Source organism: Gymnoscopelus braueri (genome assembly GCF_963280865.1).
Source record: "Gymnoscopelus braueri genome assembly, chromosome: 17".
Lineage (NCBI taxonomy): Eukaryota > Metazoa > Chordata > Actinopteri > Myctophiformes > Myctophidae > Gymnoscopelus > Gymnoscopelus braueri.
The window spans coordinates 48,041,263-48,059,157 of record NC_137617.1 but is presented as its reverse complement, the minus strand read 5'-3'; the positions used below and the strand labels follow the sequence as shown (position 1 = coordinate 48,059,157).

Here is a 17,895-nt window from a genome sequence, read left to right as displayed (position 1 = left end):
ACTTCTACTCCACTACATCTCAGAGGCAAATATTGTACTTTTACTCCACTACAATTATTTGAAAACTTTAGTTGCTAGTTACATTGCATATATAAATGATTACATTATAAAACATACATTAACCACTTTAGCCCATTTTAAACCAAGGCTATTTGAAAATAGCAGATCTACAAGCTCACAATGCGTCCTGAGCTTGTAGATCTGCTATTTTCAAACATTTTAGTACTTTTACTTTTGGTACTTTAAGTACATTTTGATACCAATACTTTCGTACTTTTACTGTCTGTCTGTCTGTCTGTCTGTCTGTCAGTCTGTGTGCTGGAGAACCCAGTACCCCACCTGTCTGTCTGTCACAGCCTTCTAGGGCTATAAAGGTCCTATACTTTAACTAAATGTCATTACAGTTCTCAGATAGCGTCCATACTCACTCAGAAACGTGTTGAAATGTCTCACACACTCTCTTCTCCTCCAGGCTGTGTTAGTTGACCAGCCACAGTCCATCTTGTTATTATTGTCAGCTGGTTATGGTAGAAATACTGAGTGAAAACCCAGCTCCAAACACATAATAAACATGCTGATATATCCACACTGATATTAATCCCTAGCTCTTCATAAACCAGATTATTGAATTTATAAACATCTCTGTTTTCACCTGTTTCTCTCTCTCTCTCTCTCTCAGACTGTCTTCCTTCCTGCTTTTTTTTAGTCCCACCCCCTGTCAGAACCTGCTATGTTGACTAGAGTTGATTGACACCTGGATGCCCAATGACATTGCTTCCATGAGCTTGGAATAAATGAAGAAATAGCTGCATGTCTGCTCTCTAGTGGGCCTGGTGCTTTAGCCAACTGGTTAGTGCAGCTGCCAGTGAAACTTCAACCCTAAGTTCAAAACCCCATCTGGACACTTGTCTTTGATGTTAGAAGAAAGGTTAACGAGCAGCTTCTCGAATAAATCTGGAATAATTTAATCACTTAGGGCGGTGGCACAAAATATAATAATTTATCTCTATAACAAATCAGCTGGTTTACAAAAAGCCGATTTATGTAGATCATGGACACTATAAATTCACTACACAACGAGCGTTATGATAATCTGATTAATCTGATGGTGCGACGCATTGTGAGCTTGTAGATCTGCTATTTTCAAAATGCCCAATGTTGGACATTAAGCTCAGGCGGTTCAGGCCGCTCAGCATACATGCTTTTTTCAGTTCTCAGAAAATCTTGACGCCCATCCTCCCCCCCAATGGACCAAAACTGTTCCTCTGAGTTATGTCCTGACAGTCTGACACACAGAGATGAAGTGACTAATAGAGTATAGATAGATTTACACTCTACACTCACTGGTCCAAAGTTCCTGCTGTCTTAAAAGTGCCTCCCTCTGAAACACTGGCTCCCTCTGCTGGGCAGTCTGTGTAAGGACACATTAAAATGTAGCGTGTAACTGCACTGTGGAGCAGGGGTCTTCAACAGGGGATCCGGGACCCCTAGGGGGTCCTCAGAGTTACTACAGGGGGCCACCAAATGTTTGTGTGAAAGTAACTTTTTTCCCCCTTCACATTAACCACTTGAACCCCAGAATTCCTTTTCTGAGGAGAACATTAGCCGAAAATAGCAGATCTACGAGCTCGAGCTCACAACGCCTGGCGCTGCATATAGATCGGCTATTTTCGGCAAAGAGGTTTGGTGTTTTGGGGAAAAAGAGCAGATCAAGTAGGCCTACAAGTATTGAGGGTTTAACTGTCTGAAAATACACATTAACATGAATCCAACACTGATGACAAAACAAGTCTATGCAGCCATCTATGAAATCTATGAAAAGGTTTAATCTGCAACATATTATACAATATGTAGTGGCGTCCCTGCATCATCTCTCTCAGCTAAGGGGTCCTTGGCTAGTCTTCTAGCTTGACACCAGTTTTCTGTAAATATACTTTTTATTGCTCCTGGTATTGATGATTTCTTGTATAGCATTGTAGCCTATGTCCTATTATGTCCTGATGAATTGAATACATAGGACCACAATGGAAACAAGCCCTCAGGGCTTTGTGTGTTATCCTTTTAGCATTACTTGTATAATTGTACCGCTGTACTATTTGCAGCAAACTGTTAATAAAGTATTCAATCAAAATCAATCAAAACAAGACAACATAAATATAAAACTGCATTTTATTATCACACCACATGTGTCAAGTTTACATTCTGTACAAGAGGGACTGAAATGTACAAAATGTACAAATCAAATGTACAAATGATACTGTGTACTGTACAGTCCTACAGTATATACAGCACAGCAGGGTCTCCCTCCTTGGGTCCGTGGACCATTCTCTTGTGGTGAGTTTAGTGTATTTAACATAATATTCAGGGCCCTACTTAACAAGTGGAATTTAACTGGTGTTAAAGTTGTTACAGGCTGTCCCAAAAAAATGGTGAAAAAATAGACTGTTTCCCTATTTATAAATCATGCCATTTATGCCAGATAGTAGCTTTATGTGACCAAATCCCAAAGTTACAGTGGAGGTGGAGGTCACACATGGAGCTAGTAGTGACAGTGAGTAAACAGGGACATACTGTATTTGACATGTTCCAAACATTAAGAAGAAACAAAGGAAAAACTCAGATTACAGGGAAGCAATATAAAATCTCACCATTGGCAAGTATATAATTTACAGCATATACAGTATATATCGGTGGTCAGTAAAATACTGACTACAGAAAACTGGTCCAACTACAGTTTGAAACACCATAAATAGACATACAATCCTGTTGTCTTGTCATCTTGTGTAAATACTAACACAGACATGTATTAGGTAACATGATGCAAAGGACAAAACCCTTATTTAATGTCTCTCAATCATTGCACTACTTTCTGTACTAATCCTCTGAGAGAAAATCACTCTATCTATACTGTATATGGAATAAAAAGAAAATGAAATGGGGATCATTTGATCTATATTTTCTTTCTGTACAACATCCTGCAATCTAGTAGAAACAAGTAATATGAAATAGGTTAATGATCCCTTTACATGTTTCTCTCAATTAAAGTACAAATCAAAGAGACGTGTCAGTGGACTAGTTGTTGTCTCTTCATTCATCTTCAGTGCTTGTTTATCTGCCAGGACGTTTTGCTGTAATGTGAAAAGAAAAAGAAAAAGCTTGTCACACAGAACTCCAACAGACTGGACTGAAAGAGGGATATGAAGTGTTAAGCTCTTACCCAGATCGTTCAAAAGACTCGACTCGTGCTTCTGCAGAGCATCGTAGAATGCTGATTTAGCTGCTGTTCCTTTACGTTGTACAGTGAAAAGCAGTATTCTCATTTGAGCTTGCCTGGGCCTGGCGTTCCAGATTTCATGATAGGTCTCATCTGTGAGAAATTCTTTTTGAAAGAGGTCATCTGCTATACCCATAACCGCTGTGACGCGCTCAATTAGGTCACCCCAGTTCTTCTTCACAAAGTTATCTTTAATGAAAAAAGAAAAAGAAAAACATAGACTAAAATGGTAATTGACTTCTGCCCTCAGAAAAGTAGAGGTGTAATTAACTTGTTAAAAGTTAATGACACTGATTACTGGTTTTATTTCAGGGTCAAACATAAAGGTCAGAGAGTAAAGATCTTACCTGTTGTCTGGCTAATCTGAGGTTCTATCACACCTGATGCACCTGAGAGAAAACAATAATCAGTTGATATAGAAACACTATATCATTTAGAATGGAGACATCCTAAATGCCATCAAACTCAGAAACAAAATGTACTCAGAGTTCAGGAAATGCAAAGATGTGCAACTACTTGAAAGATGCCGAAATCAACGAAATGTAGTAAACAAATTGGTCAAAACTGCCAAAAATAATTTCTTAAATGAAAGCATTGAGGCAAACAAAAGCCAGCCACAAAAGCTGTGGGAAGCGCTACAGAAATTGGGCTGCAACAACAAAATTCAAACCAAAGCTACAAACATCTGCATTATTTCAAGTGGCGTGCTCATTACCGACAAGCAAGCGGTAGCAAACTGTTTTAACAGCTTTTTTACCACCATTGCAACCCAGTTGGTAAGCAAACTTCCTCAGCATTCAGGTTTGTACGGCTCTGACCACATCCATGCTCACTATGTTAAACTAGGGGCTAAAAAAGACTCCTTTTCATTCAAACCAGTAAATGCTGCAGAAAAAACTACTCGCCCTCCAGCCAAACAAGGCCACCGGCCTTGACAATATCCCCACCAGATTCCTCAGAGACGCAGCTACTGCTATTGCCCCCACAGTAGCCCAAATCACAAACCTATCCATCAGCCAGTGTCACGTCCCATAGGATTTCAAGTTGGCAAGAGTAATCCCTCTGCATAAAAAAGGAAGCAAATTAGAACCTGGCAACTATAGGCCTGTTTCCATCCTTTGTTCCATCTCAAAGGTTGTAGATTAATTCAAGAACAAATCAACAGCTACCTCAGCGAGCATAAACTGTTGTTTGAATTCCAATCGGGCTTCAGAACCTCCCATTCCACTGACACATGCCTACTGTATCTGACCGACTACATCAAACGTGAGGTAGACGCGGGCAAATACTGCGGCATGGTCATGTTGGACCTCCAAAAAGCGTTCGACACTGTAAACCACTAAATTTTACTTGATAAGCTGAGGGCGATTGGTTTTGACTGCACATCACTAAACTGGATGAGATCTTACCTGGAGGGAAGAGAACAAGTGGTTGACATCAACGGAACCATGTCCTCATCCCTCCCGGTGAGCTGTGGGTTCCTCAGGGCAGCATTCTAGGGCCGTTACTGTTTCTTCTATACATTAACGACATGAGTGCTGCCTGTAACTGCAAATTGTTCCTGTTCGCTGATGACTCGGCACTCCTGATCTCGGGAGAGGACAAGTTGCAAGTTGAGGAGGCGCTCAGCTCCGAACTCTCAAAAATCCGTACTTGGCTTACCGATAACAAACTGTCACTACACCTTGGGAAAACTGAATCCATTCTCTTTGGGACCAAACATTCCCTCAGGCAGATGGATGTAAATGATTTCAAGGCCAAAGTCGATGACACAATTATCTCTAGCAAAGAAGAGATTACCTATTTGGGTTGTGTTCTTGACAAATACCTGACAGGTGAAAGCATGGCTACAAAGGTGGTCAAAAGAGTAAACCAGAGAACCAAATTTATGGGCAGAGTTTCCTCTTTTGTCAACCCTCAGGCCCTCAGGACCCTCTCTGGGGCCCTGATTCAACCACTTTTTGACTATGCTTGCACCTCCTGGTACTCCAACACCTCAGTGTCACTGAAGACTAAGCTTCAAACCTCCCAAAACAAACTGATTTGGCTACTCCTCTTATTGGGGCCCATGACCCACCTTTCTCCCACCCATTTTGCCAGCCTAGGCTGGCTCAGGGTGGAAGACAGGGTTAAACAACAAAAAATTGGACTGGCCTTCAAAATTGTAAATGCAAATTTGCCCGATATGCCCCCTATTCCCGCATATCTGAGTAAATACCTCCAAAAGGTTAGCGACACCCACAGTCACAATACCAGAGGGAGCGTTAACAACAATTTGGTACCACCCACCCATAAAACAAACATGGGCAAATTCTCCTTCTACAGCACTGCCACCCAGGATTGGAATAGTCTAACTCCATCCCTCAAAAAATGCAGTTCGCTGGGCTCATTTAAAAGAGCCTTAAAAAAATCACCTTTCAGGAGGCCAAAGGAGGAGGTAGTACCATTTTCCCGTTAGACAGCAGACCCCCCCCCCCCCCCCCTGTTCTTGTACATATATATTTTTTCCCCTCTTTTTTTTTTTTTTGTTGTACATAGTGTTATTTTTTTTATTTTTTTTGCTGTTTATTTTGTAATGATATTTGAACTGTGGTGCCACTATATATGCCTATGAATTGAATACCAAGGCCCTCATTGGAAACAAGTACGCAAGGACTTTTATGAACGGACCTGTTAGACAAAGTATTTTTAAATGTAACTGTGCTGTTTTAATTTTTTTGCCTTGTAAAATATTCAATCAAAAAACCAGACACAATATTCAATGAACTGATTCACTAAATTACATCATCAGGAATCTGAAAACATGACAAATTCAATATGTGTCTTCAGTTGATAACATAAGTAACAGAATTTTCATTTAAATGTTAAACGCTATTCCTCCAGTACATTAAAGGTGGCCATACACTACGAGATAATCGGGCTAAAAAACAACCCACCCGAGTATCGGGGGGGCGTGTCTACCCCAGCCTAGATCGGGGGCGAATCTTGGGCATAAACATCGTCTAGTGTGAGGGTTCAAAGATCCAATCTGAACCCTCCCGAGTTGCTCACAAGACGATCGGGGCCACCCCGATCACGTTCAAAATAGTTTGATATTTCGAGTGAAAACCCCTCCCCTCGGGTGAACCCCCCCCCCTCCCCCCTTTTTTGTCATCGTCAAAATCATTTTCAAAAATGTTTGATATTTATCTGGATCGCTACTGTATGGAACACCTGGCGCGGGTCGGACCGAGAAAAATACGGACGCTGTTCCAACACCGCAATGCCACACACACACACACACACACACACACACACACACACACACACACACACACACACACACACACACACACACACACACACACACACACACACACACACACACACACACACACACACCAAACACACACACACACACACACACACACACACACACACACACACACACACACACACACACACACACACACACACACACACACAGACGTTGTTTATGTAGGATGGACAATCATGTGCAGCTGCGGTGGATCCATGTTTTATATTAAAATACATTATTTTGATAATGATTTTATTATTTTCATTTTAAAATATGGACTGACAGTCCTTTAGCTATAATGTCCATAGAGAATATATCCCCACCTGAAAGATGCTTATTAAACTTTATAACGTGCCTGGTACCATTCCATGCTTCATCTTGCCGTCTAAAATTATATTCCTTGGCTTGCAAACAGCCAAAACGTGTGTAGCCGATGAAACACAATGGCTTTGCATTGATGATGATGACACCATGTATAAGAAACTCATGAGCGCACTGGCCAATACAAACTAATAGGCGAGGTGCGCAATTTCCGAACGCACTGCTGCTGTCCAATGTGTCCATATTAATCTTTAAATGCCCTGTTTTCAGCACTGTCACATATCTTTTATACTCTTTATACTTTTGGATAGTGTCATTTCTCTTGTTAACTAGCAGATTAATGTTTAGCGATCTCAAGCAGTCTGTCTCTCTCCATAAGTAGCAGCTGCAATCCATCCAGTAACGACCAATTTATGCTTCGACGTACAACGGTCAGTGCATGGTGGGAAAAGTACTCAGATATTTTACCTAAGTAAAAGTATCAATACTGCAATATAGAAATACTCCGTTACAAATAAAAGTCCGGAATTAAAAATTTACTTGAGTAAAAGCACAAAAGTATTAGTATCAAAATGTACTTAAAGTACCAAAAGTAAAAGTACTAATGTTTGAAAATAGCAGATCTACAAGCTCACAATGTGTTGCCATGCGATGCATTGCGAGCTTGTAGATCGGCTATTTTCAAATAGCCTATGTAGGCCTATAGAATAGGGCTAAAGTGGTTAATGTATGTTTTATAATATAATAATTGATAATAGCAAAGTAACTAGTAACTAAAGTTTTCAAATGATTGTAATGGATTAAAAGCACAATATTTGCCGTTGGGGTGTAGAAGTAATACTCCAGTAAAGTAAAAATACCTAAATATTGTACTTAAGTACAGTACTTGAGTACATGTACTTTGTTACTTTACACCACTGACAACGGTGTTGCGCCCCGAATATATTCAATCTGCGCTGCAGTGTGAGCTTGTGGATTTGCAAAGCGATCCTGATGAATCATGCATAATAATGATTATAATGAGGACGGTACGCTTTGCTACATGGTCAGTCTTGGAGGGGGGGGGGGGGACCGCTCGTTTACGGTTTATTATGCCACCACCTAACAGCTTACATTTTGATTAATTCTCTGTGAGAGTATCACAAATGTGTGCCAAATATAAGGCGTTCTGTCTTGACTCTTGGAGTTCCAGTACATTTGTTAACGATCCATTTCTTAAATTAGCCTTTCATTATGTTCTGGCCCGCCATCTACTGCTTTAGAAAAAAAAACGTTCATGTTGGTGCACCCTTCATAGTTCTTAAATCCATGAATTTTGGATAATGTTGCAAGGGAAGTCTCTGTGCCAGCCAGGCTTATTTTTCGTCGCACAATGGTTTCGAGTGGTTAACATTATGCGATATTAGCTGTAGAATACAACTCTCGTAGACATATTTATGATTCTGACGTTTTCAATCTACGAGAGTTGTAGGGTTCACCCCCCATGGACACAGGGACTTTCTGCACTATGCCCCGTAGACACTCCAAACATGTACAAATTGAAAATAAAGGTGCTTACCCCCACGCAGAAAATGTTAACTATCGCTACGGGGTAGTAGTTTAATGTAATAATCCATATCTTTCAATAAAGAAGTGTTTAATGCCGTCTGTGGCTGATTCTGTCGGAAGTTCCCTATGAGCGGTAGTGACGCGCCCATCTGGTGAAACCCGGAATTACACTCAATGTAAAAAGGAAGTAAACGAGGGTGAAAAAATGGCGTTCGGCCACAGACGGCATTAAAACACTTCTTTATTGAAAGATATGGATTATTACATTAAACTACTACCCCGTAGCGAGAGTTAACATTTGGGCCGTGGGAAAAAGCACCTTTATTTTCAATTTGTACATGTTTGGAGTGTCTACGGGGCATAGTGCTGAAAGTCCCTGTGTCCATGGGGGGTGAACCCTACAACTCTCGTAGATTAAAAACGTCATAATCATAAATACGTCTACGAGAGTTGTATTCTACAGCTAATGCGATATACAAGACCACAAGTAGCCTACCGCGAATGAGACGCGTTGTGAGCTTGTAGATCTGCTCTGACGCGGTGCACTGTGTGTGTGTGTGTGTGTGTGTGTGTGTGTGTGTGTGTGTGTGTGTGTGTGTGTGGCTGCGCTGCGCTGCTCAGGAGCGCAGCTGGCTGTCGGAGAAAAACACTGAATTGACATATGAAAATGTACGGATTGTAATGTGTAACTTTATTTAATATCAAAATAATATAGGCTACGGATATAATATCTTATATAATTATAATTATTAATAATTCATTATTTTTAAATATATTTTTCTATTTATTATTGCCGTTCGGGCAAGCCCGAGAATCTGGATAGAATCTTGTAGTGTGAGATGCCCCCGATTTTTTTAATTGTGTAGTGTGTGCATGTTTAAGATAATCTGATAAGAGAATCTTGAAAGATTATCTTGTAGTGTGTGATGATACCCGATTTAAAAATTGTTAATATTAAGATTATCTCGTAGTGTAAGGCCACCTTAAGTATGTTAAAATAAATGCTGAAACAGGACACTAACCTGCAACCTGCATTACACCTCCAGACACCGTTTCATCATCACTAAATCCACTAGGAAGGCTTGGTTTTAATGCTGTTGCACTTGACACATCACTCTGTATGTAGAAAGAAAAAAAACACATTAAAAGTCATTAATAAGTTACTTATCTATACATTTGTAAAACTGAATAGACATTATGGCTGCATTATGGATGCTTATGGACATCCATTCATAATTAAATTAATCATAATTTGATTAAGTTTGAAATAAGTTTTGTTTTTGAAATAAGGAGTGTGAAAAGTCGTAATGCTGTTCCGGAAACTAAATAGAGCAAGTATTATTTTATAGAGCTCACCAGAAAGTGCACACATTTTACAGGCTGACACCCCAGGGTAAAGGCTGGGTGATACAGTCTAGTTCAATACGTTTAGTTTACTCTATATATTCAACATTCATTTTCTGATGAAAAATATCCTCACCCCAAGTCACTTTCCAAAGCCCTGGTTAAAACCAAGTTACTGTGACAAATGCATTATTTGACTTGAGCATTGAGTCAACACTAAACTCTAGTTGTGAGCCGGTACTACAATCAGTAATACTGACTCAAGACTAATTGCAGATCTTTGTGAAAGCTTGTTCCAAAGGACTGTCCATTCTTAACTGATTCACTGCCAATCACGTAGATCTACGCGAACCGCTTTAAAGCCGCCACGTGCCAATCGCGTAGATCTACGTGAAGTGGAAAAAAAATGTTTTTTTCAATGTTTTTTTTTTCCAATTTCACCCAAAGACCAAGGAGATATGATTAGTTGAAGATCTACGGCTCTATTCTGTGCCAGTTTTCCCAGCCGCAACGCTACCCTTAACCTGTTAAATACTGATAATGGAGCTGCGCCGCCCCAATAGGTTATTCTAGCACCTGCTCTACCCGTCACCATTATGCCGACGCCGTTATTTGCGCGTGGAGGTGTGCCCGTGGGCGTGTTGTTGCTATATCCCCCACATTGCAATTCTACAGACACACATGGGTACGGGTTTCGGGGGGGGGATAGTGGAATCTAATACCACCCGCCGGTTTCTAAAATCACCCCCCAAGTGCAAACAGACACTACAATGGCTTTGTGCGTTGGACCATGAGCCGTGTTGCCAGCCTTGGCGAGAAATAAGCAACCGCAGGTCTATGAAAACAAAAAGAAGCAAAGCCACATGAGCACTTCAAACTACTAACTAGAGCTTTCATATCCCCTAAAAAAAGTCAGCCCGGCTCGACTAATAATTGACAAATTAGGCCCAGCCCAGCCCGTCAGTCATTTTTCTAAAGAAGCCTTATTTCTCATTAAATCTTGGTAATTTGTTAATTCTTCCAGCAGTCTATATTTTATTTAAAAAACAGCTTGGAGCAAATAGGGCTATATAAATATATACACTGCCCCATAACCATTTTAAAAATGATTATGGTTATTCTATGAAATATATGTTTCATAGAATAACCGTAATCATTTTTGTGATGGAGAAATCACATCCAATGTTACCTTCTAGGCTACTGCCCGCTGCTCTCATTTGAAGAAATAATCCAACATTTACTTTGAGGTGAAAAAGACATGAAGAAAGCTCAATAGTCTGAAGATGTCATGTTATGGTTTAAACTTTAAAGGGTGCTCGATCTGCTGCTGCGTCATGACTTGATTTGACCTACTTTTGAGTTGCGCTGCCCTGTTGATTAATTATTTGGCATCAGCTGTGTAAGAATATATAACTATTTTAAATGGCTTTCATATACTCTTGGGGATCTGACTAATATGACAAGTTGCTTATTGTGAACACAATAGCCTACGCTACAAATTAATTAATATGTGAATTTATTTGGATGTAAAAAAAACTTAGACCCGGCCCAGCCGGTGCCGACGGGCCGGGTCGGGTCGGGTTTGGGCTAAAATCTTAAGCACTTACATTTTCTATAAGATGATAGGATCATCTAGTGTGATTTTCATTTTGGCTGCTGTCTCGTTAAACCCATGCTGCGGGTGAATATTATATTATAGCCTATATTATATACATTAGCCTATATTATTATTATATTCCCCGCGTAAACGCTACGTTCATGACCCCCCAAAATAACCATATTTGAACTGGGGACCCCCCCATTTTGTTTGACTCGGTTCCACAGATAAATATTGTGAAAATAGCAGATCTACAAGCTCGCCAGGCGTTGGGTGCTCCATTGTGGTCTCGTCCCACAGGTTGAGAACCACTGCATTAAAAGCTCCAAGCAAGTTACATGTCTAGTATGTTGTTGACCACGTAATGTAAAGTTTTTGGTTTGGCTTCTCCGTGGCGCGCGCGCCTCATTGCATGCTGTCCAAAATAACAGATCTGTAAGCTGTCGACAGACATGACGCAGCGCCGTTGATAGCTTGTATGTCTGTTATTTTGGGTAGGTAGGCGACGCACATACGCATCGCAGCAATGTGTCTGGGTTTGAGAGGCTTTGATTGATGTAAACTTAAAGTTTAGCTCTGTTCGGGATTACTGAACAAAGGTGATGAAAGATAACGGGGACAATATGGATGTAAGTTAACTTTAACTGCGTCACTTCAGAGGAAACTATGGAGCTACTACAGAGATGTTTACACACCCCTGGAATCCATTAGAATGGTGGAAATAGAACAATACAGCCAACGTGAGTACATAGGCTATAGACCTTTCCTAAAACTGTCCAATTTATTATACCCATGTGCTACTGTTTGTCTGTGTACCACGTAGGAGCGTTGTCGCAACATGATGTAATTAATTATTTGGGAGCAGCCGGTGTGTACCAATAGTATAAATATTTTAAATGGCTTTCATATACTATTCCGGATCTGACTAATATGACAAGCTTATTGTGAACACAATAGGCTACAAATTAATATAAAAATGTATTTGGATAAATAAAAAAAAAGAAGGAAAACAAGCCCAATGTGGCTTATAATAATCAGACCAGGCAACAGTGCAGAGACTGCAGACAGGGAGATAGGCTAGAGCATATATTGGATCGGGGATGACGGCTAGCGCAGTCTTCTCTTAAAGGCAATGGCTTCTGGCACGGTGATTGGTTTTATCATTGTAACGCCCAAACCACACCTATGCATAATGTAAGGGGTAGCTCAGGTGTTTGGCGGGTGAGAGGGGTGCCACAGAATACCGAATTTTGCGGGGAAACGCCTCTTGCCTAGTCCGAAATCCGTAATTAGTGGTTTGTTCAAATTTCACCCTGAATAGAGCCCCTAGACTCCTATCCACTTCCTTGTTAACTTAAAACTTAAAAATGCTGTATTTCGGCTCCTGAGTACTTTTTTTTTTCCAATGAAAAACTCTGGCACTGGCTAAAAAAATATGAAAATACCTCTGGCAGTTAATGGGTTAATGAACGGCTTCCCTATGAAGGTTGATTTATGAATAAATTGTCAGTATTACTGGAGAATATAACTTCCTGGAATGTGTACTACTTAATATCTGAGATAGAAGAGTGTTAAGGTGCGTTCCCACAAAATAAAATATATTTCGTCGCTTGAATCGCTCCACTTTGATCATGCTATTCAGCATTGGTAGGGGGAGGAAACGAATAACGAGGAGGAGGAGCGCTTCGCTCGCATTGCCCCATTCACCTTGTTCTCGCCGCTCTATGCAAAGATGTGCAAGGTCACGTCATTGCATTGACTTTGTATGTAATCGCGCCGATTAGGCTATGATAAAATAGCCTAATAACAGCATTAACCGGCCGAAGTGATTAATAATTATCGGCCAATTAAATATTTGATCGGTCAATGGCCGGTAAATACCAGCTAATGAAATCCCTGCTTCTGTTGTCTAAAGGTCCAATCTGTCTTTGATTAATCATTATCTTCTATTTTCTCCATCAGCTCTGTTACTAGTAGAACATGGTACCTGTTAGCCACGTTAGCCACGTCAGTCCCCATGGCAACCATTGACTGTGAGATATTACCTGAACATGATGTGAGTCAGGCTCTGTGTTTGGTTCTGACTCAGGATGAACACTCTGCTGTTCTTGAAGAGACACTGTAGCCTCACCTACAGACAACAATACATAGTTACATTACACTGTTCTTCTAGAAGAGACACTGTAGCCTCACCTACAGACAACATTACATAGTTATATTACACTGTTCTTCTAGAAGAGACACTGTAGTCTCACCTACAGACAACAATACATAGTTACATTACACTGTTCTTCTAGAAGAGACACTGTAGTCTCACCTACAGACAACAATACATAGTTACATTACACTGTTCTTCTAGAAGAGACACTGTAGTCTTAGCCTGGTAAACCCTCCCTCCGGAAATCTAATTTCTATTTGATTCCAGGAGTGAGTCTGGCCTTATCGCCCATTCTGCAATATTGGCTGCAGGCTGAGTTGGGCGGAAGTAATACCGTTGACTGACAACCCCTTCAGCCAATGATATTTTTTCCCCTTCAGCCAATCAGCAGTTCACCAGTCTAATGTGACGTCAACGGGACTTTTGAGACAGCCAAGCCCAAAATGGGTTGCCTTATTCGGGTACATGGGTGTCACTGCCCACCCCTACCGGTTCTCTAAATTTTTATTTTTAAATAGGCTTTGTCATGATTAATTGACCACATATATGAAGTTAAACAACTAAATTCTATCCAAACGATATCTTATAAGTAAATTCCGTGCCTCAAAATAGAAGTTAGAGAGCTTTTTGAAGTCAAAAAATCGCGGAGATTATAGCGGACAGAAAAAGATGGCTGCCGTTCGTGTTTTGGGCTCACTCGAACTCGCCACCTGATTGGCCAACTGTCGCTGTCAATCACAGAACGATGTGCGACGACGCTGATAGGCTCGGTTAGCTGGTAATTCCACTAGAAACCCCCACAATGGGCTATCAGGCCAGACTCACTCCTGGAATCAAATAGAAATTAGATTTCCGGAGGGAGGGTTTACCAGGCTACTGTAGTCTCACCTACAGACAACATTACATAGTTATATTACACTGTTCTTCTAGAAGAGACACTGTAGCCTCACCTACAGACAACAATACATAGTTACATTACACTGTTCTTCTAGAAGAGACACTGTAGCTTCACCTACAGACAACAATACATAGTTACATTACACTGTTCTTCTAGAAGAGACACTGTAGCCTCACCTACAGACAACAATACATAGTTACATTACACTGTCCTTCTAGAAGAGACACTGTAGTCTCACCTACAGACAACAATACATAGTTACATTACACTGTTCTTCTAGAAGAGACACTGTAGTCTCACCTACAGACAACATTACATAGTTACATTACACTGTTCTTCTAGAAGAGACACTGTAGTCTCACCTACAGACAACAATACATAGTTACATTACACTGTTCTTCTATAAGAGACACTGTAGTCTCACCTACAGACAACATTACATAGTTACATTACACTGTTCTTCTAGAAGAGACACTGTAGTCTCACCTACAGACAACATTACATAGTTATATTACACTGTTCTTCTAGAAGAGACACTGTAGCCTCACCTACAGACAACATTACATAGTTATATTACACTGTTCTTCTAGAAGAGACACTGTAGCCTCACCTACAGACAACAATACATAGTTACATTACACTGTTCTTCTAGAAGAGACACTGTAGCTTCACCTACAGACAACAATACATAGTTACATTACACTGTTCTTCTAGAAGAGACACTGTAGCCTCACCTACAGACAACAATACATAGTTACATTACACTGTCCTTCTAGAAGAGACACTGTAGCCTCACCTACAGACCAGAATACTTCAATCAGAAACACTCACGTCAAAGTAGATAAAGAACCATTTATTGCCACAAATGGAATACAGTTAAGCTTGGCGTTAAAGCTCCGCTCTTGGGAGAATATTTTCTGATTTTTGTCGAAGCAGCCTGCTAAGCATATATTCAGGAAAATGCTTAAGCAAATCCCCCATAGGGATACATCAACAATAAGCAGTACATTGACATATTAGTTAGAATTAGCAGATATACATGATAATCACAAGTATTTGAGATCACAAGTATTTGAGCCTATGCCAGACTCTAATCAAAAGGTGGAGGCTGGGGTGGAGGAGGAGCTAGCAAAATGCATTGGTTCAGCAACCAAGAAAGACCTAGATAATATGAAGCCGTATTTAAAGGAACCTCTTTGCTCATGCGTGAGCTGTGATTGGATAATGAGTGTGTGACGTAATGACCAGCAGTGCTGTGAATGGGGAATAGAAAGCTGATGTTCACATCAGCTGACTGACCGCTGGTTACAGCTTTGGCGTGCAAGACTTCCGTGTCCTTCATGAACCAACGCTATGCTTCATACATCAGTTACATTGACATGTTCTTCCATACAGATGTGATCACACTGATTGTGAGTATTTGTGACAGAGTAGCTGTAGCTGGCATCTGTCCTTCAACTAATAGTGGATGTCAGTCTAATGTTGCCTTTCCCTAGTTAGATAGGTAGAGAGCAACATATTTGTGGGACAAGCATTACTGAAGCCTGTTGCTGTAGAACTGTGACAAGAATGTGTCACAAAGTGTGAGCCTGGATGTAATCACAGATGAATTCATCAAGTGCACGGCACTCAAATTAATGGAAATTGCTTAACTCCTAACTCCTAAACAAGGTGGTATTACATTTATCCCAAATGTATTTATCTCACGATTAAGCTTGCAGATCTGTTACTTTTGATGCTTTTCTGACACTGTAGTAGGATCAAGTATGGAAATTAATTTACGAAAAATCAAAAAGTTAAATATGGAGATAAGAGGGTTCTGCCCATTGGTGTACTGTGTTTTTTGGCACGGCTGAGAATGCCTCTTGGCCAATCACAATGCACGGTTGGAACAAGGTTACCGATAGGTGAGAACGTCTCTTACCGGTGATTTCTTCCCCTGATGCTTCAGATGTCTTCTTTCTGACTGTAAGAGAAATGGAAATTACTGTGTGCTTCTACAATGCTGATTTCACATAAATGAAACCTAATTTCTCAAGCGGTGAGCCCATCTGAAGCTACCAACCAAGTATAGTCATGATGACTCAGAAATACACTGCAAAGATGCAAACGTTATGTTCAAGCACAAAAAAACACAGGCATTCAAGTAGACAGGTGAGTACATACATGCATACATGCATACATGCATACATACAGGTGACTGTGTGCAACTGTACATACATACAAACAAACATTAAGTAGACAGGTGACTGTGTACATATGGTAGGTACCTTGTCGAATGGTTGCAGTCCATGGAGTAACATCAGAACCACTCACTTTAAGAGTAAATCTGAATGGAGGTGGCTGCTCATAGTATGCTTCAAAGAAACCTTTGTAGATCGTTGATTCCAGGGTGAATATCAAGTCCTGCACATATACAGAATATTAATAATTAACTTGTATCACACACATTCATACATAACATACTTACAACATGCTATGTTTGATTACCGGTACTTAGAGAATTCCAGGTATTATTATTATTATTATTATAATATGGTAAGCTGAATGAGCATTGAGACAAACACACCTCAGGATCAATTTCTCCACTTGGCTTACTCATCAGATGGTAGTTCCCCTCTACCAGTGGACAGAGGGTATTCTTCTCAACCCGACTGAAATGCCCCGTCCTCAACTCCTTCTTGATGTCCTGTCACACACAAGGACAACAGGTGGACAAGGTGTTGAACAACAGGAGAGAAGGAGGGAAGGGAACAGGCAGGGGAGTAGGAAACATAAAGAACACAGTCACTTGCCTCTAGCCAATAAGGTAAATTGACAGGTTATCAATACTGAAGACTAAGTATTAGTCAATATAACACACTGATGCCATTGACTATTCAATAATTATTGAATAGTTGAACATCAAAGCACAGTTGAACATCAAGTCAATCAAGTCTAGCAATAATCTATAGTCATCTACAAATCTATTTCAAATGATTTAATCCTCTAGTCGACATTGTCTTCAATACATGTTTATTATTTCACTTGATTTCTGCATATGTTTGGACTGGATGTAGTGTTGATACAATAGTAAATAAAGACACTGCCCGTGGTTGTTAGTTCAACTAGACTGGCCGGTACCAAAGAGGAGTCATGTCTGAAGAGTCAAAACCAAAGTTAAACTGACTCTGTGTGGTCAGATAACACGCATAATGCAATAGATTTGCAAGTACTTTTTTATTTTGTATTCTTTATTGACATATTTGCATGTACAAAAGAAACACATACATGAAATAGTCAAAATAATAGAATATACTTTATTTGCCATTTGCGCGAGCGCATAGGAAATTTTGGAGCTCAGCTCCCAGGGTCAGCATTTAAGAAAAGACAGAAAATACAGACAAGACAGAGAAAACATGGAGCGAGGGTTTGAAGAGGATTCACTCGGGCTCAGTCAATGCCAGTTTGCAGCTTG

At 40.3% G+C, this 17,895-nt stretch overlaps 1 protein-coding gene across 1 annotated transcript in view; it reads right to left on the bottom strand.

The window, feature by feature from the left end:
- The window catches only part of LOC308105203 (uncharacterized protein), a gene marked incomplete at its 3' end in the record, with an annotated part of 438,556 nt that overhangs the window by 297,001 nt on the left and 123,660 nt on the right, over positions 1-17,895 (bottom strand). The window contains exon 17 of the mRNA XM_080455838.1: positions 13,428-13,513. Coding sequence (XP_080311964.1) covers positions 13,428-13,513 — 86 coding nt within the window. The remainder of the gene's footprint in view (positions 1-13,427; positions 13,514-17,895) is intronic.